This window comes from Perna viridis, chromosome 11 (assembly GCF_037379345.1).
Source record: "Perna viridis isolate PV_CMFRI_1.1 ecotype Kerala chromosome 11, ASM3737934v1, whole genome shotgun sequence".
Classification (NCBI taxonomy): Eukaryota; Metazoa; Mollusca; class Bivalvia; order Mytilida; family Mytilidae; genus Perna; species Perna viridis.
This window is the reverse complement of record NC_142455.1, coordinates 16,032,162-16,058,738: the sequence shown is the minus strand read 5'-3', so window position 1 is coordinate 16,058,738 and position 26,577 is coordinate 16,032,162. Positions and strand designations below refer to the sequence as shown.

At 30.9% G+C, this 26,577-nt stretch overlaps 3 protein-coding genes across 3 annotated transcripts; 2 read left to right on the top strand and 1 right to left on the bottom strand.

Moving 5' to 3' along the window:
- The first annotated feature begins 450 nt into the window (after positions 1-450).
- On the top strand, positions 451-4,205 carry LOC148603122 (cytochrome c-like). Its single transcript, XM_088553889.1, has 3 exons — positions 451-559; positions 2,944-3,125; positions 3,815-4,205. Coding segments are annotated over exons 1-3 (333 nt in total). The 5' UTR covers positions 451-557; the 3' UTR covers positions 3,964-4,205.
- Positions 4,206-5,460: 1,255 nt separating this feature from the next.
- On the bottom strand, positions 5,461-15,709 carry LOC148603121 (ASNSD1 upstream open reading frame protein-like). The gene is made up of 4 exons (XM_088553890.1): positions 15,566-15,709; positions 13,622-13,675; positions 11,988-12,063; positions 5,461-9,354 (listed from the first exon to the last, which is right to left on the bottom strand). Exons 1-4 carry the CDS (start codon positions 15,602-15,604, stop codon positions 9,278-9,280), a joined length of 246 nt encoding a protein of 81 aa, XP_088410016.1. The 5' UTR covers positions 15,605-15,709; the 3' UTR covers positions 5,461-9,277.
- On the top strand, positions 15,700-25,877 carry LOC148603120 (ciliogenesis-associated TTC17-interacting protein-like). Its single transcript, XM_088553887.1, has 10 exons — positions 15,700-15,863; positions 17,102-17,208; positions 17,614-17,858; positions 18,402-18,488; positions 18,953-19,013; positions 19,893-19,996; positions 20,338-20,462; positions 21,681-21,757; positions 23,169-23,257; positions 24,754-25,877. Exons 1-10 carry the CDS (start codon positions 15,838-15,840, stop codon positions 25,003-25,005), a joined length of 1,173 nt encoding a protein of 390 aa, XP_088410013.1. The 5' UTR covers positions 15,700-15,837; the 3' UTR covers positions 25,006-25,877.
- Positions 25,878-26,577: the final 700 nt, after the last annotated feature.

Below are 26,577 nucleotides of genomic sequence, written 5' to 3'. Positions count from 1 at the left end.
ACATTCTTTTGATTTCCGCTAGAATCTACTGATATCAAAATCTCCCCGAGGTACGTTATGGATCATCGCGTGTTTGACACACAACGGTTTTAGGTTATAAAACCAAATATAAGCAATATAAGTTAAATATTATAAATCAGTATTATAATAAAGAAAACATTGAAATATATTTTTTTGTAGATTATAGAAGTTTTTAACGAAGTATTTTGTTTATTACATAAATCTCGAACGCTTGAGAACTTATATAAAAAGAAAACTGTTCAACTTTCGGGGGTGGTATGGCACGTTCCTGATATACGTTCATGGTTAATATACACCCACATATCAATTTTCTATATTCATCACATTGGAAGTGTATTTATAAAATAAATCAGCAAACAAATCTATTTTAAAATTTTATAAAATGCACAAAGTAATTCATAAATATGTCAGTTTTGAACGATGCCCCCTATACAGAAATAGTATGTACCTTAACCTTCCGGTTGTGACGTTAAAGGTCAAATCTTTTCAACCGGCATTGATAGTCGAAATCCTCGTCCAAGAACAACTGAGACAAAATGTAAGTAAAGTGTTCAGAAAGATCGTTGTTTTTATAATTTAGTTATTATTTTGATCATCTTTGCCTCTTTGTTGGATTCATTTGATTATCAGAGCATCGTTCATTCAAAAACATTGCATGATTTTGATTTTAATACCCTGATAGTGAAATTTTCAAGGACGTAATGACATGTTCAAAAACTATTTCGTGTACCTAACTTGTCTAAGTTCAGTTGTTCAATTGTATAATGTTATACGATTTTACTAATAAAATAAGCTTTTTGACGTCAAATTATAGGGATAGTTATGTTTAAAGAAATTTAGTATACATGTACGTACTGAATACCATATTAATGTACATGTATTGAGACACGAATGTGGATAGTTCAAGCTTTTACATATCAGGGCCTGATTTCATAAAAATCTCAAATTGAAATTATCTCAATTTCTTCCTCAACTCTGATATCAACCAATTATGTAAAAATATTATACTTGTTATTTATAGTTAAAATTTTAGGTCGGTTTCCCGTCAACTTCTCAGTGATTTGGATTAAACAGTACATGTTCATCTTTCTTACAATATACACAATAACATCCACATGTACAACAACACTAGTATTGTATAAATTTGAAGAAAAGAAATTTTTTAGCATTTTTAATACCAGTATTATGCACAATGCGGATATATCATCAAGAACAGGAGATCCCTTATTCCTTCTACTCCGAACTACTTTAGGTACTGACATGTAAAAACTTATACTATCCCCACAAGTCTTGGGGTTTGTATAAAGTTAATTATACCTAATTTTCTTGTACATGTACATATGTAATCCCTAGATTCTCTTATATTAATATTGAATGTTAAGACAATAAGTGCATTTTCAAGGATACAGCAATAACATTTCACATTTCATCTGATGTAATAGACTTATTAACATGTACACTTTTGTTGGTCATAGTGTTAACATGTTCAACATCATATTATATGTCTGCACATGAATATACATTCATTTGTGGCTACATTTTGTACTTTAAATAGTTTAAGATTGATTCTTGTGCAGTTTCTCAGTGACTGGGATTAAAATTTTGCCAATGGGATAATGACCCCCTTTCATGGCAAATCAATTGGACATACCCCAAAACACATGTAACCAAAATGAAACAGTATGATGTATACCTATTTTAAATGAGGCATATATATTTTTCATTTGCTTTGACAAAGACTAGACATTGAAAACTGACACACACAACAAAGAACATTAAATAACCAAAATAATACAATGTACATACATGTACAAGAAGCAAAAGTAAATGAGCAACTCTGACTCCACTAAAAATTGGGAGCATGGTCCAGGTGCACCAGTAAGGTAAGTGTCCTCTGCTGTTCTAGACACATGCGCAGAGTTGCAGACTTATGGTATGGCTTGGTACGCTTTTGTTAGTCATTGTAGAAAAAAAAACCTTTTATCTTTTCTGATTTAGATGTTACAACTTGTAATGTTATGTAGTTAATTAAATCTGTATCTTTGTTCAGTGATTGGGATAAAAAAAAATGAAATTTGTCATTTTAATGATATTCTGAATTTCAGTGGGTCATTCTTGAACATTCTTTGTAATTTTTTTTTTTTTGTTGGGTCATTTTCAGCTTGAATATGAAAATTCACACATGACTTCCTCAGGGCTTAATCACTGCACCATTAATCTGACTAATGACATGACTCCATCTGCACCGTATTTAACTTTTGAACTAATTTAAATGGATGACTATGTCTGATTATTTTTTACATAGAAAGGCAATTCAATTTTTCAAGTTCATAAGTCGATTGGTTCCAAAATATTAAAGTGCATTTAGATACATGTATGTTCATTAAGTTGTGTGAGATCCGTCAGACAGAGCAATCAAAATTTATTGCATTTTCCAAAATGTAAAACAGAATATTATAAGTCTTTCATTATATCTTATTATTTGGTAAAAAAATGTATCTGTTGAACAAGCTGACTGATGATTTATTAAAAATTATACGTCTGTAGAATCTTTTAAAAAATCATATTTAGAACAGTACTTTGGTAAATTGAAGTATACATTGTATTTTACTTGTATCAAAGATTCATTTTTTTAATTGATATCAGATAATTATCTTATTTTGTTAATGCCAATTTTATAATTTATATAATTAATGATGTAAGTATGTATAAATATGTATGGCAGGACCATATTGTATACTAGTTACGTAACTAAATTATCATCCCGTTGAAGTAAAGGATATTATTATTATCGTTATTGTATTTATACATGTAGACTTAAATTTGGAAATGTTACCAACATTATGTACATGTATTCTATATGTTAGTGTGAATAAATTAAATAATTTGATGGTGGAAATCATTGTTTTTCCTTGTTTTTAGGGCGGACATTCCTAAAGGAGATGCCGAAAAGGGCAAAAAGATCTTTGTTCAAAAATGTAAGCAGTGCCACAACATCGGAAAAGGTGACAAACACAAGGTTGGTCCAAATCTTTATGGATTATGGGGAAGAAAAACTGGATCAGCAGAAGGATTTCAATACACAGATGCTAACAAAGCCAAAGGTATTAGACACATTTCAATTTACATATGTATTTATGCCCCATTACTGGAAGGTTGGGTCCTGTTGAAAAAAAACCTGTTTGCTGTTAATTTGTAAACACTGGCTAAAACTTGTTTCACTAGTGTTTGGACAAACTACACTTCACAAACATGACAGGATATATATGTACATTTTACTCCTTCTTCCACAAAATAAAATTAGGAGGAGGCAAGGTATAAATGAACCACCCAGTCTATCCATATGATATTTTTTGTTTAATGATCAATTGTGGCTAGTTTATAAATGTAAAATGCAGTAACAGAGTAATACATTACAAAACACCCCCCCCCACAAAAAAAAAAAAAAAAAATAATAATAATAAAAATAAAAATAAAAAATTAAAAAAAAATACAACAAATCAGATCCACTCTTGTAAACCACAAATTATTAATGTGTAAATAATTGAGGGAACATTTCTGCAATTAATGCATTTATATGTGCCACAGAAACAAAAAAAGTTCATTTAAGAGGAAATAATGTCCTACAAAGTTGTAGGTCAACTGTTGAGATTTTTTTCAGCAATAACTGTCTTATAAATTGGCTTAGCAGTATTTGGCTTTTTATGGAAAAAAAACAGAATTGTTACATAAATTTTATGTTATGATTTAATTTTTCCTTTATGTTTTTAAATATTTTGCGACTCATTTGCAGGAATTACATGGGGAAAGGACACTTTGTTTATATATTTGGAGAACCCCAAGAAATACATCCCAGGAACAAAAATGGTGTTTGCTGGTCTAAAGAAGCCACAAGAGAGGGCCAATCTGATTGCTTATCTAGAAGAAGCCAGCCAGTCATGATTTTCATCCAGAATAGAATAAATAGACTTTTAATTTATTGATTTGTACATGATGTAAAAGTGTTATCAAAATAAGTATTTTTGAATAACTTTGAAGTGTCCGGCTTACACTATGCCCTGCGATAGTTTTTTTTTCACAAATTCCATCAGATTCATAGTTTTTAAAAGGATGTCATCAATATGAACATACAAGACCATGTAAGAGTGATATGTTGTTTTTAATAAATAAAACGTTTTATGCAACTGAAGTCTTTTTATTCCTTGTTATGGAGGTAGGACTTAAAAGTTGAATCTATAAAGAGTTTCAAGTGATGATCTGCTTTTGGTTTTACTTTATTTCAGTTTCTGATGATTACCCAAGATGTTACTAGGTCCCTTCACCACAAAACTAAAAATTACCGAAGTTGAAGATTATATTTTACTATTTATGATGTCAAAGAATCACAGGGCTTTGATTAAAGCTATTACATGTATATAGGAAGTTGAAAATATTCTTAGACTTAATTTTGTAGTCTGCAGACTAGTTGATAATTTTTTCTAAAAGCTATCCGTAGTGCCTCAGTTTTTGTTTAACTATTCTAAAAATGGTCCAGATTAGATATTGCACGTTTTTTGTTTTTTTTTAAAAGAAATTGCTATTGGGATTTCCATGGACCATGGTGTTGTTTTATTTAAAAGTTGAAAGTTGAGAGAGTTATCAGAGCTTAAGATAGAACATACATGCCAGGGAGAAACTTTCATGTGAACATTATGGTACATCTAAGTCTAAGTTTTAAGTTGTCCTTGTCAATTTGTGTTTATGATGTGTAACTCCAAAATAATCTGTAAAAAAATTTAACACAGGTTTCCTATTACTTTCAATACTATCCTTACCCGGGGAAAAAAATATGCCTCCAATACATCATCTTATCTTATGTTGCAGATTTAAAAAAAAAACTACTGTACTACCTCTATAATATATTAAACGAGAATGGGTATGGTTATTATGTCATAGCGACGACTCAACCAGGATTAAAAATTGTAAGCTCAAGGCCACCCGTGGGTTTTCAATGAATGACGGGTCTTTTCAGGTGTTAATAGGATCTAGAACACCAAACTTGTATTTGATTTGATATTGAGTATGTTTCCGTATAGATCATCAATTACAGTTTAAAATTTTGTTATGGTTGAAAGATTTTCAGATTAATTGTGGTCCTTCAACATGTATACATTGTTAATTATTTTTTTAGTTCAGAGTTTTTTGTTTTGTTATCATTGAAAGATTTTCAGATGAATTGTTTTTTGCTTCCTTTTATGTCCTGTAAGAAATTGATTTGTTAAATATCAACTCCTTTAGGTTAATTTATGTGAGTTATGCCCTTGGATTAATTTCATTAATGTTTTTGCTGTCCAGTCTAAATGTTAATTGCATTATAACATGTAGTGAAAAATGTACATTGTGTAACAATTGTAAATGAAAAATCTGGAGGCATCAAATCAAGACTGATAACAACAAATCTTCAATATACAATTATATTATAGTTATCGTCATTCAAATGTAACTTTGAAATTTGAAATTAATAATGAGCACAAGCCCATTGATATAAAAAAAAAAACAAAAACATTTTTTTGCACACCTTGTCTTGAAATGCAAATGGAAAGAATTGTAAGCTATTGTTTCATCAGTGAAAATTTTCAAAATTATGAAATGATCTGATCTACAGGATATATAGTTGCCACAACAGGATTGGAAAATAATCTCCATCAATAACGTAAACATGTATTGTGAGGAAAGTTTGAATAACAAAGTGATAATACAAATACAAATATTTTAATTTAGCTCTAACACAGTTACAATAAGTGGTTTTGGCCAATTTTAAAATTACATGAATTGAACATATGGAACATGTGTTATATATAATGTATAGTAGTTACAATGTAGCTTACTGAATTGAAGTTATAAAGGGTTATGAAAATACAATTTATATATCAATTGATAAGACTTTTTCTTTTTTCCATGCAATCTGATGTGAAATTGGAAGCAACCTCAGTAATTTAGGATTTTTACTGTTAAACAATATACTTAGTTTTTTTTTATAATATTTAACATATCAAAGTTTTTATATAAAGAAGAAATTTTCAGTTTTAGTTCATCTCTTAGAGTGTTGTATAGATCACACTCAAATAAGAAATGTTCTTCGTCTTCAATGTTAATAGGGCAAACAGGGCATATTCTATTGTCATGTGGAATATTGAGGTGACTTCCTCTCTCAATCATAAGCTGGTGATAGCTAATTCTTACTTTGGATATCATGGATCTCTCCACCAGTTTAGACAAATCATCTATATAATTTGGTCTAGTTCCAGACCTGTAAAGTTTTCTATAAAAAGATAATTTTGAAGAATTACTGATATATGAATTTTGTTCTTGTAAATATTGACCAGATATTCTTTGTTTAATAAGTGATAACTTTATTTTTAGTGCACTTGAGTTATTTATTAAATAGCCAAAGCCCAAGGTATCTAGTAACCTTATGGTATTAGTTGTCCAAGTGTTTGAATCCTTTGTAATATAAAAAAAATTTGGTATAAAAGAGTAGTATTATTGGAATAAATATGATTAAGAAATCCAATGATTGAAAAATTGATTTTACATTGTAAGGGCAATCTACATAGCTCTGCATGACATGCATAGTTGCAAGATTTACAGTTAACTCTAAGTAGTTCTTTAATAAATTTAGTATGGAATTTTTCAAGGTGATTTGATGTATTCTTTCGAAGTAATTCATAACCCCAAATTTCACTGCAGTAAAGCATAATTGGAGAAAACAAAGAGTCAAAAAGTCTACATGGGTTGTTTAATCCCACAACTTTTTTAATTTTGCAATAGGCTTTTCTAGCTTTGTCAATCAAAATATCTACTGCTAAATTGAAATTTCCTAATTATTTAATGGTTAAATCCAAATATGTATAATGTGTTACAATTTCAAGAGGTAAACTGTTATAAATAAATGAATTTTCATGTGTTTTACCATTAGAATTGAAGATAATAACTTTAGATTTGTCTGCATTGACCTCAAGTTTCCATGATTTACAATAAGAATGCAATTTATCTAAACAATGTTGTAAACTAGTCTGACTTTCTGACAATAAAACAATGTCATCAGCATATAAGAGAATGTTGAATGAGAATTCTTCTATGACCACTGGATCCGTCTCTGGATGGTCAATATGTTTTGTTAAATCATCAATAAAGAAATTAAATAAAATGGGGCTTCAAACATCTTCTTGTTTCACTCCACACTCAGGGGGAAATATTGGACTTGGACCATTATCAAATTTAATTCTGAATGATGTATTTGTATACACTGATATGAGAATATTTGATATTAACAATGGGAATTAATTTTTTAGAATTTTATAGAAAAGCCCTTTTCTCCACACGGTATCAAAAGCCTTTCTAAGATCTATAAAAGCTGCAAAACTTTTTTGTGTTTTGATTTTTTTTGCATTGACAATTGACTTTAATGTAAATAAGTGGTCAGAAGTGCTACTTTTTTCTTTAAATCCAATTTAGTTTTTACTTAGGTTATCATCTATATTGTTTTGAAAGTTAATGTTACTATTATTTTCTAAGGTCTTATAAAATTCAGTAGAAGTATTAAGAGAAATATTTGTCTTTTCTGATTTTGATTTATTGTCTAGTTTGTTACCTACATTCCAAAATAATTTAGATCAAAGTAAATAATTTTTTTTCCTATATTCAGCATTTTCTGGAAATTTGTTGACAAGTTTTTGATAATATTTAACTGATCTATGGAGGTCTGTACAACTCTCAGACTTCCATTGTTTCTTTCCACTCTTTTTACGTTGAGGGTTAATATTTTTTATTATAAATTTTGCTGACTTTTTTGCATTATCAACCAAAATAGTATTAAACATGTTGACTGCTGTATTGGGTTCATCAAAAGATGTATTCAGAAATGTTTTTCACTGTTTATGAGAATTCTATATTTTTCTATTGCATCAGGCGACCATAAAAAATTTCCTGGGAGGGGATCCAGTGGACATTGGTCATTATTTCTCTAAGTAAAAGAGGAGAACAAAGTACAACAAATTGAACAGTGATTTGACAATGAAGTAAAATTGTTTACTTCAAAATATCCAATACTATTAAATAAGTCTTGGGATACAATAATATAATCAACTACACTACATCCATTGTATATTATGCATGTAAAGTTTCCTAGTGGGTCCCCTACTTTCCTTCCATTTAGAATTCTAAAGCCAGATTCTTTGCATAGATTTAGCAAAAATTTTCCATTATTGTTTAGATATTTAGAGTCTTTATTATTTCTGTGCATAAATTGGTCTCCAATATGCCGATCATCTTCACTGGGAATATTTTTGGAATTATCATTAATAATAAAGTCTGGCTTAGTACCAGTATATGCATTAAAGTCTCCCTGTATCCAAATATGTCGGAATTTACTATATTTTGAAGTCTCAATTCGAAGATGATCATACACTGATTCTACACCATTTTCATAAGATAATTGAGGGAATATCTGAAAAGATTAACCCTTGTTCCATTTGGACTCGAAAACATAACAGCTTTCAAAAAGAGAACATTTTTATTGTACAATGTATGACAGATAAAATAATCAGAACCAGCGATAGCATCAATTCAGACACGGGTGAGAAAGAGACACACTTTAATGTCCATTCAGACACTAGTGAGAAAGAGATACACTCTGATGTCAATTCATACACTGGTGAGAAATAGACACACTTTGACGTCAATTCAGTTTTGTACTATTATTCGATCTTTTACAAAAATTTTGTAGACATTGTGATAAACAGATTTAAGTATCATGTACTTTAAGAAATATGTTAGATGACTGAGCAATCTGAATTTATTGTATGGTGCACAGTAGTGAATGCCATTACGAGGAAATCCATGACACCAGCAAAAGTTTGATACACAACAATGTATACGTAATTCATGTATTATGATGGCGAATCACAGTGGCAGATCCAGAGATGGAGGGTGCTTTTTTGAAAAATGTCATTTTCATGTGTAAAAATAACAAAATATTTCTAGCACTCCCTTTATTCTGAGGAACCTTAACTGGCATTCCTCCTTTTCAAAGGGTCTGGATCTGGCCCTGTAGGTCATTATGAGACAATCCATGACAACAGCATAAGTTCAATAATTCATGTATTATGATGGTGAGACATATTTTGGCACCAGCTGAAGGATGTACAATGATTGTGATACTGATATATATTCTCAGACATCAACATTAGTAGAGTGCAAGACATCATTCTGAATGTTACTGTTCCCCTATTAATTGCTCGTCCCCAATTACTTCAACCTGTTTATATTCCTCTATAAGGTCATCTAAACTACCTAAAACAAGATTGAAACAAATCATTAATTCATTCATTAATATGTGCATATAAAAAATATTGATGTGCAACAATTTAAGCAATGTATAAAATATGAAAGTTTTCTTTCCTAAAAATGAAAAAATGGTAATGACATTCACAGAGTCTTGGTTGTTTTGGCATGAAATCTGTTTCCCTACAGAGTTACTTCACCCACTTTCCATTTGCCAGCAGTCGTTTCACCTAAAAACAACTTCGTCTTGGGTTGTTTAGCATATCCTAAAATGAATTTAGCAAATGCAAAAATTGCTTTAAGCATATGAAAAATGATTTTATGATATGCTTTAATAAGTACTTATGACCCTGTTACAGTCAGATGTCCTTTAAAGTTTTAAAACTTTGGTGAACCCGGACATTGGGAAATTTTCATGCGGAGTCGTGAACATAATTGATACAAATTTAAAATGAACCTTAAAAATCTATTTCTTTTGGTACAATACCTTGATCTCCCACTTGCTCCGACTAGAATTTTTAACCCATGGCCAAGATCTCACTTACAAGTCAGAACATCTCTGACCAACTCAAATTTACTCCCAAAAATCTGACTTATACGCGAGTATATACAGTAGATTGCTTATTAAAATTTCATTTCAATTTTTTTTTTACTGACCATTACAGATGAAATTTAACAACAAACGTTCTAAAACTTTATGAATAAAGTGGCTTGTATCTGAAATATTGCATGTACACAAGGACTTGTACAAAACATGAGAAGCGATCATACTGTTATCATACAGCTATATTTATTAAACAATGAAAAATTTTATTTAGGTTACAGGACCATCTCGAACCTTTCTGTTTTGTACAACCAGAAGTTTCATATTGGATGTAACCTCAGTTCTCCCAGTTAAATGTACCCACAAAAAAGTAACCCAAAAATCTTGGCGGGAAAATGTACATGAACACGTCATACTATACTATAATGGAAAATCCTAGGAAACTTCATTTCATTCTAATTGGCGCTCTAAACCAAATGAAATTATATTTATTTACCAAATCAAAATAGTGATGCAAGTATATGATATAAAGCGTTGAATTGGATGCTAAAAAAGTAGGTAATACAAAATGGTGTAAATCGTCATTAACTAGCAAATAGTTCATGTTGCTGAGGGTCATATGGAAATATATGGACTGGTTGGTCAGCCCCACAAAAAATTATACTGACTGAAGCGTAGCTGAGGTCCATTGAATTTTTTGCGGCGATGAACCAGTCTATGTATTACAATATGACCCAAAATAGAATGAACTATTTGCTATCCTTTACTTTTTATAAATAGTTTACTTTGGGTCATTTGTTTGGAATAAAAGAGAAATTTACACACAACATCTTAGATTATGATGTCAAATCCTTAATTTGAAAGCGAAGCCGTCCATACATTTTCCTGCAGATCCATTTGATGTTTTATGGACCGATAGTTATATCTAAGAAAGTAAAAAATCAAAATCTTAAAAGTATAATATTCACAGTTAATAAGTTATATTTTCAATGTTAGCTGCCAAATATGTTACCGGTACTATACAATTATGTGTACAATACTATACCTGTTATACTCTTTTTTTTGGGTCAATCTCCCTCTTTGAGAAAGTCTCCCACATGGGAGACACAAATCTCCCTCTTTCAAAATTTTTTTCCCCCAAAATCTCCCTCATAGCAGAAATACTGCACAAATTATGTTTTAAATGGCTTATTAAATTAATGAAAATACAATGTTAATGTAACATAATAATAATTGAGAAACAATTATGTTGTAATAATTAATCCTTTTGTTGTAATAATTACCAAAATTCTGGTTAGAAACCCTTAGTAGATTTATGAGATTATCAAAGATTTCATACTTATTGTCTTATCTGTAAACTTGGATTTCTAGCAAAATTATCTTTTTTTTTCTGGGAAAAAGGTCGTCACGATAAATCTCCCTCTTAGGGAAGCTGAAAAGAGGGAGGTCTCCTTTTTTGAGTATTCAATATGTTAATAGATATGAATCTGAAGAAATACTAATACATGTATTCTGTTGATAAAAAATAAAGTGAAACCTGTTTTAACCAAACCCTCAATAAACCAATAACCTGCCAGACACTTTAAATCAATTTTAAATGTACTTTCAACCTTAGCAAACCAACATCTGTCTATAAATGAATTATTTTTCCAAATCCAAAAGGAGTTCAGTTAATTATCACTGTTATCAAATGAAATCCACTAATTCACAACTCCATAAAACAATGAAATATTCGTACATATTATATAGATAGCAGTGGTTTACCAAATTTTCCTTGTGTAAAAATTTTTGATAATTCACACTAAAATAATTTCGGTAATTTCTTTGTCAGGCTTTCTCCAAATCAAAACATCACTACACCAATATCAATACACCATTCACAAAATTTATGTTGAAAATAAACAATAATGGCGAAAATCTATATTATAAATAGAAAAATCAATTGATTATTGTGAAAAACCAAAATATAATCACTCATTAAGTCAAGGCGTTCTTAGGCACTCATAATCATATTTTGGTTATTGGTTATTCCTTTTAATTATCCTATCACTGTCATTTAAGTTGTCACTGTAGAACTTTACGATGTAAAATTACTCACGTTTACAGTCTGTGAATGCTTTGATAGCGTCTTCTTTAAAGAAAATATGACTGTTTGGTTGTTGCTTATATACACTCTACAATAAATAAAATAACTGAAAATAATCAAAAACAATTCTTACAAAATACTTGGCATAGACAAAATGTGAATCATTTACATAATTTTTTTTGGTTAAAATAAAACATTCTATAAAAACAATTTGAAAATAATCATCAACAGTTAAAGTAACATCAAAAGCAATGTTCACGTGATGCCCCACCCCAACTCCCCATTGATAACATACATCCTTTAACCTTCATATTAAATTTAATTATAATCAAAATAGGAGTGAACAATGGGAACAAGTAATAAAGATTCTGTGGAAGTTTCATTCAATTCCATTCAGTTGTGTAGGAGGAGTAATGGATAGGGAATGGACCCCCTTGTCCTCATCTTCAGAAATGACAAATTCCATGTTTTGCTATGTGAAACCCCCAAATTAATTGTAATCAAAATCTTAAGTACCAGTCCACATAAAATTCAGACACTATCAATGGTAAAGTGATTCGTGGTGTAGAAAAAAACCATCAAACAAATGATGCTATTTCAGTCTATATATGCTATACTTTCCTTATAACCTTGGTTCCCTTCATTACTCTTTCACATAACAATAACCTTTTTTGCATTTAAATCTGAACATTTTAGAAAATCGTCTCCCACTATAATCAACCAAATGTTACCAAATCAAGAACAATAACTCTTGCAAAGTGCATATTTCATGTACAGTCTATATAATTTTTATCTCAAAAGCGCAACAATCAAATGAAGAACTAAGACCAATTATAAAATCAGTAACTGTTTCCAAACAAGAAATAAAATCAGATTTGGTGGGTTTTGACATGCATGAATCACCTTCTGTCTGATTTTTAGGAAGACTGCTACTTAAATAGAAGTTTAACATGTAATAAAAGATTCTGTGAAAGTTTAATTCAATTCCATTCAGTGGCATAGGAGAAGTAACAGATAAGAGATGCCCCCAAACCCCTGTGCATTGCAAGGAAGGATGGACAGAAAGATGGATGGACATCCCTATCACCCCCTATACCCTCATTTTGCAAGGAGGGGGTATATAAAAAAGAGTATGTAGAGTAACAGGAAACAGACATATTATTTTTTTGTTTCATGATCAACCTTTAGATTAAAAGCTTTGTTGTTTTACCTCAATCAATTATGAAGGTGTGATATTTACATAATTTTTCAATAATAATAATATCTGACACTGTAGTTGCACCAGTACATACTAACAGTTTTGTTCAGGACCCAAACTACGTCAGAGACAGACCTCACTGCCTTGTCCAATTTTATTAGTTGAGAAAAAAATTGTTTTAATATTTATGTAAGTATCTTTCAAATCATATGACCACAGAAAATGATATAGGTATAAACAGTGATATAGCTATTAGTTATTAGTTCCATTGAAATGTACCGCCCATGGTTTGGTCTATAACAACAATGATGCTCATAAGGCAACCACTTATCCCCTGCACTATTTGATTTTTTTCCTCTAATAACGGCCCTACTGTTGTGAAAGAAATTGTTGATATAATTAAAGGTGCAAAAATACATATCATCCTAGACTAAATAGTTATACATACTCCACCTTTCTTCATCTGTTTTAACTCTGCTTCTAAGACTCTTTTCTCTTTAATCTACAATATCAGAATTTATATGTAGGTTTTATAGTATATTTCCTTAGTACTAATTTTCAGGTGGAAAAGATCTCTGAAAATCACAATTTATATGCTAATTAGGTGATTCCTGTTAAAATCATAAAACTCAAAAACATAATGCATCATTGTTACTTCAAAAACGATGGTACACCTAGATACAAATGTATAGTTCTTGGTAACAGTTTAATATTTGTCCAGTGTGGTAGACACATTTTTCAACAAACGGTCAGCATTCCAATGGGAACAAATTGGGCTCCTCTACTTGCTGATCTATTTCTTCACTCTTATGAGGCTGACTTTATAGCTGATCTGATCCAAAAGAATGAACATCGTTAAGCTAGATCCTTTAATCTCAGTTTCCACTCTACAGATGACATATTATCATTAAACAATCTTAGTTTTGGGTATTTAATACATCGCATCTACCCCAAAGAACTAGCAATAAAGGATACTAGAGACACTGTAAAGTCAGCCTTGTATCTTGACCTACAGTTATAGAGATTGATGGTAAAGGAAAACTATTGACCAAACTATACAACAAACACAATGACATTCATTCCATATTGTCAATTTCCTTCCATCTGTGGCAATATCCCTTCAGCACCTGCATATGGAGGTTTCATTATATCACAACTCATACATTTAACAGAGCTTGCAGTAACTAAGCAGACTTTTTCTATCATGCTGGACTACTTACAATTAGGCTTCTGGAACAGGGTTATGTTGCTACAAGATAGAAGTCATCACTACAGTAGTTTTATGGTCGTCATCATTAACTCATGAAAAGTTACAGTGCATCCATCTGCACCAAGAAAACTGATTTTTTCATCGTATCATAGTTTTCCTTTTCTCTTTCTTCTACTCTGGACTTGACTTTTTATAAGCAACTAGGCGGGTGTTTCTAGAAAAGCAGAGGATGATTGCCCTACCAGTGCACTTGCATACATCAAAAATAAAAAAAACGCAAGGTCTAATTTTAATTAGACTGCAGTGCACCTAGTCCATGCTCCCAGTTTTTAGTGGAGTCTGAGTTGCTCACTTCCTTTTGTTACTTTGTATGTATTATTTTGATTATTTTATTTTCATTAAATTGTTGTGTATGTCTGTTTTCCGTGTCTGGTCTTTGTCCCTGGATTACATTCTTTTGATTTCCTCTAGAATCTTGGTTCCTTTCTTTCCCAAATGACACTGCCAACCAGGTTGCTGTGAGTTGGTGGGTCACATTACTTTGAAAAACTTGCTAAAATGGCTTGCATTCCATAAATATGAATCCAAGTTCTGTTAGCACTGGAGGTCTTTTATTCTTGTGAAAATAGTACTATAGACTCAATCTCAAAGATGACATGATGTTAAACAAAACTGTAATAATTAATTTGGACTTCTCATATAATTTGAACTGTGTTTAAGCAGAATGTTGTTAGAGATATGCAAACCTGTCAATCTTTGGAGCAGTTCAAGAGGAAGCTCACTGACAATTTGGGAGATTTCCATGTAAAAATTTAATTATTTCATATTTTTTGACAGTAAAAATAGTAAATTTAACCAAAAACCTTCCACAAAGCTTACATTTAAATGTGGGAGATGCTAAATTTTATTAATAGATTTTGTAGGAGGATAAACCGTCTTTCTTTTGTTGTTGCTCATTTCAGGTAGCGCTTGTCATGAATCATTTCAAGCTGAAAAAAAATATATGCCAAATATGTTATTGGTTACTATTCGATATTATCATTCAAGCGCTTTTGGCTTCACCCAATGCACCCCGTCGCAATTTGTAGGAACCGGACAGAATATAAAAGCCTATCATGGTTATGAGTCAATACGTTATCTTTTTAAAGGCTATAACTAGCCACATACAAAATTTGGTAATACCTGTTGCTCCAGTATGTTCTTATTTTTTGTGAAAGACATGTTTCCGACTATTTTTATTCTCTAACGTTGAAACACGGTTTTTCTTCCGCCTCCTTTCCGAACCTCTTCTAAAATTATACTTTTTGTCATACCGGAAGTAGTATTTGTGTCTATATTGCCATAGTGATTAAAATCGCTGGTGACAGTTTCTGGAGTTTTTGCAATTTATTTGCAATTGTTTCATATAACAAGCTGTGCCTAATTGTGAAAGCGAGCACTATCAACCTTCCAAAATGAGCGCTGTCACGACAGCGACAAGGTAACATTTTAAACTGTGAAATCTTCTGTCCTATGGTGAATGGTCTCACTAACTGACTAAGACATTATCACCTGTTTCTCTAACAATAACTTTTATTTACTGCATCGAAACAGCAGGACTATGTTTTAACAACTACATTAAACTTTTTTGATTATCTTTGCCTGTATTTTTGTATCAATCACTCAAGCATCATTGTCATTAGAGTGTGTTGTCAACACAACATCAGAAGCTACATGTATTATTTGGAGATGTGTAAGTACATGAATTCATGAATTTGACACCATTATCTACAATGTAAGTAAGTTTCCAGACAAACGGATGGTGAAAGTCAAACCATTAAGATATGTGTATTTATGGATCACAAAGGAGAAGGTTTGGTTGTGGCCAATTTTTGTCTCTAAATATGAAATTGTTCAAAATAAAGATTTCTATTTTTTTGTACACAGAAGTGTTCAGTTCAGTAAGATATAGGCCAAAACAGAAAAGCTTCTCATCATTGTAGCAATAACAGAATTGCCTAAATGATGAAAAATCCATAAAATCTCAATATTTCAGCATATTTTTGACGGTTTTTGTCTGGTGTGACCATACCCATGTTCATTCTTGATCTTTATATATGTGTAGTATGGAAAGATACAACATACATGTCAATATTTTGGATAAACACAGATGGGGCCACTCCCATTTTAGGCAAAAACCGTTGGAAAATATGTGCAAAAATGCAACAAAATTGAAGATTTCACTAATATATGTTAATTTTGATCGTTAGTAGGTAAAAAAAAAACATTCATGATATTGCTAAAATCGGCTGAGATGTATTTACTACAATCCTCATCCTTTTAAATAAACTAACTAGTTTAGACCAAAACAAATCCTTCAAAAATGTTGAGTACTGGGGCCAAAATAGGCCCTTACCAGACCTACCCCATTACAAAAAAGAAGGTAATTAGTAAAATTAAGGTGAAACACATGGGGAAAAATTAGAATAAGTGTTTTACCTCTTTAATTCTTTAAAAGTTTTCTCTGGTATGGACATTAGGTAACTCTGCTGCATTAATTATATTGTGTTTTCAAATATATGCAATTTAGTGGAAGTAATTCTGCATGCACTGTTCATGCATGCAAAGCCCATAAAGGTTGTATATAAACAGCAATCTCATAATAAAGCTATTTTACCTTGCTTTTGTACTTTCAAATGTAAAAAAAAAATATATATGCTGGAACATTTTTAATTACAGTATGTCTTCATCTGAGTTGCCAAGTAATACGACAGGGAATCAGGCAGAAGTTCACGGTGAAGTTCCAACAGCCAGTGAAGAAGGCCTTAGGTTTCTGGAAAGTATTAGTAAGTAACTAGGTATTTCTGAAGAACCTAATAACATTAGCAGATGAATTTGATGAAGCATTTAACTTGTATACATAAAGAATAAACAATCCTATGGTCAGAAACCTTACTCTTTCAATGAGATTAGTTCTAAAGTGTAAACTCTTGTCAACCCCAAGTGAAAGTTGAAGGAATCTGAAAATGTTCAGTTTGAAAATGGAAAGCTGTCAGATATCTATATTGTGATATGGACAATACCATTCCAACGTGTTGACTCTTTTTTGCATTTTGTATGTGGTTTGTTGGATCTGAAACCCACCTTACCCTTTATGCTTCAGTAATTCCTCCACAAAACAACCAAAATAAAGTGCAAAGGAATATATCATCTAATGTTGACATGCAATTAGATTTTTGTAATAATTTTAGTCCCAGAAGAAGATTATAAATATCTGATGTTTGATGATAACCTGGCAACAACATCTGATACTGGCAAAGAGTTAGGAGAGTTCACTGTGTCTGTAGAACCCACAAGATACAAGTCACAGGACTGTTTTCTTATTCATGCCAACAGCCATGGAGCTATTGATGGTGTGCCATGTGGTACATCTATAACAGCTTATGTTGGTCAGAATCTTCAGACTGTTGAACAACAACATCATGAGTATGTGAAGGTGAGTAACTATTTTTAAGGATATGAAATTCAAACAAAAAACAAAGCCTTTAAAATTAGTTACTACTGGAATAAGGTACTAAAATATAGATTTAAAAACAGTGGCCAAAGCCATTATAGAATTTAAAAACAATAAGTGTGTTTATTAAATGATTGTGTGCATCAATTCAGTCTGTGGTGACTGATTCAAGAGTTAGAACTCATTTTCAAGAATTACCACATATGACAGGATTTGACACTAACTTCATTTGTTTGGTGGTCAAGAGGACTACTTAAGAGGTATAATAGGTAGTAAACAACGGTATTTACTGTTCTGTTTTTAGATCTTATGAAAATAAGGAAAAATGTTGATAGTCCATAGGACTACTGGACTACTGTTAATGTCAAAGGTTAAACTGTTATTTTATTGAAGCAATTTATAAATACAATGTAAATATTAAATGTTGTCAATTGTCACATTTTAGATTTAAGACATGAAAATAAAATAAGCAATGGATAGTTTTCTCCTGAATTATTTCTGATGCATTTTGTTTGAATATTTCAGCTTGAGAACTGTCCTTTGGATAGGAAAACATTCATTGTTCAACAAGAGGAAGGCTATGTTGTTAACAGAGTCATTACACAAGGAGAGGTGTGATTATTAATTATTAGTTAATGTGAAAGTACTATTGTTCTTGGGTTACCAATTTTTGTGGTTTTCATGGACAGGCTAAACCACGAAATTTGGTTTCAAACAAAAAGGAAATTTACATTGATGTGTATACTGAAAATCTCAAAACCACTAAGTCAAGAATCCACAAATTTGTGTTTCTTCCCGAACCCACGAAACTTTATTGGTATCCACGAATTAAAGTACTTCCACAGTAATCAATTTATAGTTACTTATCTTATTTATTTTATAAAATGATCTATTTTATTATCATAGAGTTTTTTTGTTATTTTCCTTTACAGCATCTACTATAATATATGTATTGTAAGAATTATGACGTTTTACTTTTTGCTTTGGTGGTCGTAAATAGACTATCATATAAACTGCAACTATGGAGAATATGTAGAATGAATTAGTTATTTTGTTAACTTTTACATATTTTGCAGGATGTACAAAGATCAACAAAAACATTAGAATTGGAACAGATGAAAGGATTCATATCTGAGGGTAATTAATTATTTAAGTAGCACTCAAGCTAAGAATTATGCAAAATGTGATACATGGTTGGAAAGCCTACATATTTTTATTTTGGTATTTTGTTTAAAATGCTTGAGTAGACAGAAAATTACATGTGGCTCTTCATAGAACCCTTGTTCATAAGAGGCAGAGACTATATAGAATGCACCGTAGAATTTAAAATTAAGGGAGATAACTCTATAAATGATACTAAAATACAATGGAAACTATTGGATTTTCAATGTGAATTTAAAAAAAATTTGGTGCGTATCACATTTTACAGAATTTGCATGATTCTTACAAAGACTGCTACTAAATATGGACTTTTAGGCAGGTATTTTGAGGGGTTTACAATCAGAATTCCATCGCTTTTATTTTCAGATTATTAAATTTTGTTTTTCCAAGTGTTAATTTAATTTTGAAATTATATTTTAGACTTGCACAATATCTCTACAATTCCTTAGTTAATTAATTAGCATATTTTTTTACCTTTGAAAAAAATTAGACTACATAAAACAAAAATGACACAGTGGATGCAAAAAAGCGACATTCATGTATACCAATTCTGATAAAAAAAATAATTACAAGGTCAATTTTACACAGTTCCTGATGTTTAAAGTTATTTTTATTATTTGATGAAGTCATTCACTTGTTTCATTTAACTATCTTTATCTTTAAGAGCTAAATGAATAAAACTAGAATTAGAACATGGGTATTCTAAAGTCAATGAAGTTACTTTTTTCCTTATTGTGATCCATTAAAGAAACTTTGAAATTGACTTTAAATTTTTTTGAATGTCCAAATACATCATATAAAATTAGTGACCCTTCCCAGTTTTTATCATTACTTATACTTATTTTTTTTCTGCAGGATCCAATTTACTGTTACACAGACTGTTGATAGAAAAGACTGTTCCAAACGACATTCAGTTATTATCATTCGATTCTGAGACAAATCTTTGTGCTGCTACTTATGTAAGTAAATACATGTGTGTAAAAACAAACACTTAAAAGTATTTAAGGCTGTCTTTCAACAAATATTTATAGTATACAGCTGTCGTTCACTCTGCACATCTCATGATATCCCAGAGTCTTTAAAATTTGTTGGGGATACAATACAAGAAAATGTATTTTTCTTGATAGAAGGTGCATGTGGTGGTGTATCATTCATTCTAATAAATGCAAAACAAATTTTAATTTTAAAACTACAATCAGGCTGATTTAAATACTGACAAAATGATTGACCAATGAAGTGTTTTCTAACTTTTCTGTCTTAATATTAAAGATCATGCTTTCAATTTTGTTTTTGATATTAGAAACCTTTGGAAGACAGAACCCAGACTATAGATGGTACAGAAATAAGAGTTTATGGTGTGGAAAGGACAATCAACTCTTTTGTAGACTTACCCACAACTTGGCAGTCCTACTTTATACAGGATGGGTTAGTAACCCACATATTATTTTAAACCTATTGAAATATTTCTTCTTTCTTGCATTGATGATTCAGGAAAGCTGGCAGTAGAAGTCTGACATTCTGTTAAAAAACATAACATTCTGATAAGGGAGAAAATGAAATGGTGAAGGATCAACAATTCAAGAAATGAATTTTCAAATGCAGAGTATCTTCACAACTTGTGTGGTCTACTTGTCTTTTCTTACAAATTTCCATTTATTTTACTTTTAATGGTAACTTTCTTTGAAAAATTGTTAAAAAAATCATAACACAAGGATAATCGTCTCATTCTTTGCGTTATGTTATATGTTATAGGTATTAATTGTTATCAACCAAGATTTATGTTATGTCATATTAAAGAATGTTTGGAACTTTAGTGAGGTGACTTAAGGTAAGGGAAACAACTCTTATAAATCATTTGAATGTTTGTATTCACCATTATACATCAATCTCATGTAAACATCAAAGTAACATGGACTGACTTCATTCTGTTTCAGATGAAAGCTTGATAGGCTTCGGTGTAATTGAATATGATACAAACATATCAATGATTTCCAGAGTTATGTCCCTTACCCTAGGTCCACCTCCTTAAATGGCATGGTTGAGTTCTTTATACCCCACTAACAAAGTTGTGAGTTGCCACAAGTCCCACTTTAAGAATGAATTATTTATGTTGGAGCAAGTTTTATTGGTAACACTTTTATGATAAACTTCTCTATGGTGATCGTTCCTACCCTTAAGCCAAAAAAATAACAGTCTGGTTTCCTGTTACGAGCAAGAAAAAAATAGGTAGATAGGTAGGGATATTATTTCATTTTTCAAAAACATTTTACATTGAGATAATGGGAAAATATTCTAGACTTTAACGGTGCTTGAGCTGAAATGGCCATAAAATATTTAGGGTAGGCGTCCAAAAATTGGGTAGGTAGGGTAGCAGGAAACAGACATTATCTTTTTTGGCCTTATCTCTCTAACAATAGCAACATTTCTCATATTTTTAAATGAAAAAAAAAATCAGAAAAGGACTCGTAGCAATGTTGTCAGAGGTAGATAATTTTTCCCTTGAAGCAAGTCTTGAATGGGAGAGGCACTGATAATTGTAATGTAAATTATTTTTACTTGATGGTATTATCATTAAGACAGGAGATGTGTGTTTTTTTTCTAAACATGATTGCTTTAGCTTTACTCTCTTCTTCTGTGTTACAGCCATCTATCAAGCAGAGTCCAAGTTGGTTCTCCAGTAACTATGAAGTTATCTAAAGTACCTCAAATTATTGAGAGAGGTAAGCACTATAAATAGGGCTAACATATTACTAACAGTGAAAGATATAAAAATGAAGTAGCTCAATACCATTGTTTTTTACCAGGGTCTGTAGTTATTTCATATTATTATGTATGAATGGACATTTTCGCAATATTCGCGGCCAAAGTTGGAATGTGAAAATTACATCAAGCAAAATATTATGAAGATAAAACAGACTAATTCATCATTGTCTATTTATTGAGCTGTTTGTCTGCCACGAAAAGTACATCATGCCAAAAAACCTTACCCAGTTTTGGAAGAGAAATGCAAAAATTTCCACATGCAAAAAAAAACCAATTACATGGTTTTTTTTTAACACTTGCAAAGATTGATCAGTTTTTGGCTTTTAACTATATCTTGAGGAGTTGAATAACTTGATACAGAGAAAGTTCATGTCATTTCTCTTTACCGTAAGCTGATAAAATATTAGAGCTTAAATTGGACTTTTCTATACTAATTTTCCTAAGATCAGCCATGTTGACATTTGTGGTTGTATTGAACTGCCCTCACAGAGTAATTTATAATGTTTTCCTACTCCTTTAAAGGAGAAGACCATGTTATTGTGCAAGTCATAAATATTGAAACTAATCTGTTAAATATTCATGAAAATTAAATTGGAACAAAATAATTTCCTTTTCTTAATTAATTGAGATTTATTATTAGGAAATTTGAATTTCCGGCGCCTATGGGTGCCACCGTGATCGGTTGAACTGTGACGTCACGAAGTCAGTTTGTAAAATGAAAGTAAATAGGTAATTGATTACGATGTCCGAAGAAATCGCAAATTTGGGACTTTCCTTCTATAAATTCAACCCAAAATAAGTAGAAAAAGAGATTGAGGCACAACATTTAAGCAAATGTCAGACATCATTGACGAACAACGGGATTTGCAGCCAGATGGCTAGTATTTGTAGAGAAAATCCTATGGCTACTTCCATGACTTCCGAAGAATGTTGGAGTTGCTGGTAAAAAAAAACTTTTAGAATATTTATCTTTTATCATTCATGCAATCGTAAGCTTGGCAAGTCATGATGTTTTGGTGATTAAAAAAACAGTATCGTAGAAATATTTACGGAACATTCTTTGTTTACATATTATTTGCAGTACTTCTATCAGTACCAAACCGACTTAGTGACATCACAAGCCAATCGGAAGCTATCAGTAAAAATCAATAAAGTCTGACTATGATCTTCCTTCAGATAGGAGAGTTCTGCAAGATGGCTATCCACTTACATTTCAAGGATTTCAAACTTTGCATAGCCTTGAGCATTTTATAAGAGCACACTTTGCATTAAAGGTTATTTATTTTTGCTTACGTGGGTATGATTTAGCACAAGAGCCTAACTTAATGCAAGGTGGTCTTTCCCTTTAATATATATATATATATATAGATGAAGAGCCACCTAAACCAGTCTTTGAGAAAAAACCATTAGTTTGGGAGGAAGACATGCAAATGTATTCAAGATTTTTAGATAGAAAGGTATTTATTTATACTATAGATGTATTTAGGCAAAGAAATAATTTCTTGTTTCCTGCTACCAGCAAGAAAAAAATAGGGTATGTCAGGTAGGTAGGTGGGTAAGGAAATTATTTTATTTTTCAAAAACATTTAACACTGAGTTAATGGGGGGAAATGTAGCCTATAACAGTGCTTGAGTCAAAATGGCAATAAAATGTTTAGGATAGACACATAAAAAATAGGGTAGGTAGATAGGGTAGCAGGAAACAGACATATTTTTTTGGGCCTTTCATGAAATACTAGAAGTTGCTTTTAAAGGAAAAGATATTAACTCTTCATTAATCAGTGATGGTTATAGAAGCTATACTCATATCAGTAATAGTGAGTGATATTACAAAAAAAAAAAAATAGATGCATCAATTTTTTATCCGGAACCAAAGTTTGAATTGTACCTGCTGATATTTACATACATATTTGAAAAAAAAAACAATCAATAAAGCTGCAAAAGATATCAGAATCAAATATTATCATATAAAAAGTACATTAATGCATATTTATTTGAATATATATGATTAGATCTAGGTTAGTTTATGAAAACAGTTGTTAACTGTAAGGCCATCATAAAAAAAAAATTCCTAGGTTCTCAGCCGACATTTTACAAAATTAGGGGCAGCCAGGCTAATGTAATTTTTTATCAATGTAAGTGAAAATTCTGTCAATTTGAAAGCAATTGACTTAAGAAGTTGAAAAAAAAAATTAAATATTTTGTTTCCATGGAGGGGTTGAGAATTTATTTTTAATTTTGGTGTAAAGTGGTTTTTTTTATTTTTTGGGATATCAATTTTCCTTATTTGTCAAAAGTTAATTTGTGAATCACGGCTTTTATTTGAAATTTTACATTTCTTTGTATGTATGTTTTTTTTTTACTGAACCAAAATTGATACAATAAAAAATAATAGACCCTCCACAGAAACTCCTTTTAAGTTAGTTTTAAAAGCATTTTATGATTTCAGGATAAAAGTTTTGAGTTACTATTAAGTGTAAGTTTTTATAAGAATCGGGCAAAATGGGAAAAATCAGAAATTTGCATACTAAAGCTCCACCTTTTCACTCGAAGATGAATTCTCTGTTTGAAACGACCCATTATTTTATTACTGCATCACTGGATTTGCTAAGAAATTTTTCTGTAGGATGTTAGAAAAAATGAGATTTTTGAGTCATCTGTTCTTGAATATTCATTTTCAGTGCACTTCAATTAAATTTAACTCAACTTACCAGAGTGATATTGAACATCTTCTTCTTTCCTTGATTTTGATGGTGCAAATAATCAAATTAAACTTTCAAAGTTGTTGGTTTTTCCAAATCATGTTTCCTCCACTGCCTGATTCTTACAGAGACTGACAATTAACTGTCATAGGATATAGTAAGTATGTGATTAAAGTATCAAGAGAATTATTTTGCATGAAGATTTGTCTTAATATCTGTAGCTGCATACTTGATACTTATTTGTTTTTCAGGAGGAATTGAAAGCTGACCATTCAACTTACATCAGATCTCATCCAGAGTTGAAAAGTATATTAGCAGACTTTTTACAGTTTTTGTTGCTAAGGAAACCAGATGATGTAGTGCAGTTTTGTGCAGAATATTTTTCAGCATTTTCACACACAATGCCATCAACTATACCTTATTTGGCTTCAAATGCTGCTACACCCTTCCCTGCCAGTAGAACAAACACTAAAATAGACCAACTCAGAGCACCAACAAGGTAGATGAAAGTGTCTGTCATAATGTTGGAATTTGATAGAGGGAAAGGTAGTCTACACAGAGAACATTTTGTCTAATGTCTTCTTTTTTTAAGATTCCTGCCCTCCTGCTGTCAGATATGTTCTGGTGAAAATATACAACTGTAAATTCGGAAATAAATTTTACACGCACGTTGTTGCAGTTAAACACTATAGATAATTGTCATTATGATTTTTTGGGATAGTGTGTGAAGTATTCAATCAATATAGGAAAAAAATCATTCATGTTTATGACAACAATTTCTGAAATATCAGTACATTAGATGGCTTAATATACTAATAATGAAAAATATTTATTCTAATTGTGTTAAAGAATGTGTGCTCAACTATTTTTTTTAGTCCTTATTGTACATGCCATTCTAAAAAAATTGACAAGAACAATTTTTTTTTTCATTTGAATCTTGTTTATTTTTCATACCCCTGGTAAACAAACTTTTGAGGGTATATAGGAATCATCTCATCCAAGGGTATTCTCTTTGTGAGCTTGCTCACAATATTTCTAGTTTTTTTTTTTCAATACGTTTTTATGTAGACCAGAAAGAACCAGACCAGATATGTAATTATATTCATACTTTCTAAGCCCAAATACAATTTGATATTGTTCACATAGATATAGTGCTTATATTAATGGACTGATGAAGGTTCGGTTGTGTAAGAACTTGTGTATTTTTAAAGAAAACCCTGTTTTCCTTTGTTCATTATCAATTTGCATGTATGTTATAAAGCATGTACTTAATGGGTTGTAGATTTCACTGTTAGATGAAGTCAGTATTTATAACCTCATAACGAAGTATTCATTTCCTTTTGATATGTTGGAATAAAAGATTTTTATTGTTAAATTGTATTATTCTTTCATAAAGAGAATGGTGTGTTTACAGTACCACTGATCCATGGTTTGACCATAAGTGTAACAATTACTGGAAAATGTTAGGACGTATAAATAATTTTAGGTACAATGTTCATCACAGTAGATTGAATGTTTCTTTGTTATTCATTGCTTTCTGAACTAAGGGGAGTTGGGCCAGTCACATGCACAAGCACATCTGTTTATATATACAAGTTCTAGACTATTTAGAAATTTGGACATTAGAAAATTTTTTAAATATTCCTACAGGGTTTGGGCAATATACCAATTATGGAAATTTATTGTCAAATTGTCAATTAATTAAATTGTATAAACATATGAAATTTGTGTAAAAATTACATATAAAAAATAAGGAATAACCAGAGCTCTCAAAGAGCCTAATCACTCACCTGGTAAACCATGCCTTATTAATGAGTACATAACGGTATTATGCCTGCTATAGATTTGCCGAGAAAGATTATAAAATGAAGTTAGATCATGGCTATACAACAATTTCACCATCACCCTACAACTCAGGAGACCATACTATTTAAACCAAATATCTTTGAAGTCAATTAGAGGTAAAATGGCCACCTAGTAAATCAGAAATCTAAGGGAGAACACTGGCTAAGTACAAATTGAAAATATAATACACATAGTTTCACAAGAATTCAGCCAATAAAGGGCAGTGTAAT

Coding starts and splice junctions, on each gene's coding strand:
- LOC148603122 (XM_088553889.1), top strand. Junction 3,126..3,814: donor AGATGCTAACAAAGCCAAAG/GTATTAGACACA, acceptor ACTCATTTGCAG/GAATTACATGGGGAAAGGAC.
- LOC148603121 (XM_088553890.1), bottom strand. CDS start 15,604: ATGTCTTTCACAAAAAATAAGAACATACTGGAGCAACAG. Junction 13,676..15,565: donor AGAACATACTGGAGCAACAG/GTATTACCAAAT, acceptor CTGATATTGTAG/ATTAAAGAGAAAAGAGTCTT. Junction 12,064..13,621: donor AACAGATGAAGAAAGGTGGA/GTATGTATAACT, acceptor TATTTATTGTAG/AGTGTATATAAGCAACAACC.
- LOC148603120 (XM_088553887.1), top strand. CDS start 15,838: ATGAGCGCTGTCACGACAGCGACAAG. Junction 19,014..19,892: donor GAAAGGATTCATATCTGAGG/GTAATTAATTAT, acceptor TTTTTTCTGCAG/GATCCAATTTACTGTTACAC. Junction 23,258..24,753: donor CAAGATTTTTAGATAGAAAG/GTATTTATTTAT, acceptor TTTGTTTTTCAG/GAGGAATTGAAAGCTGACCA.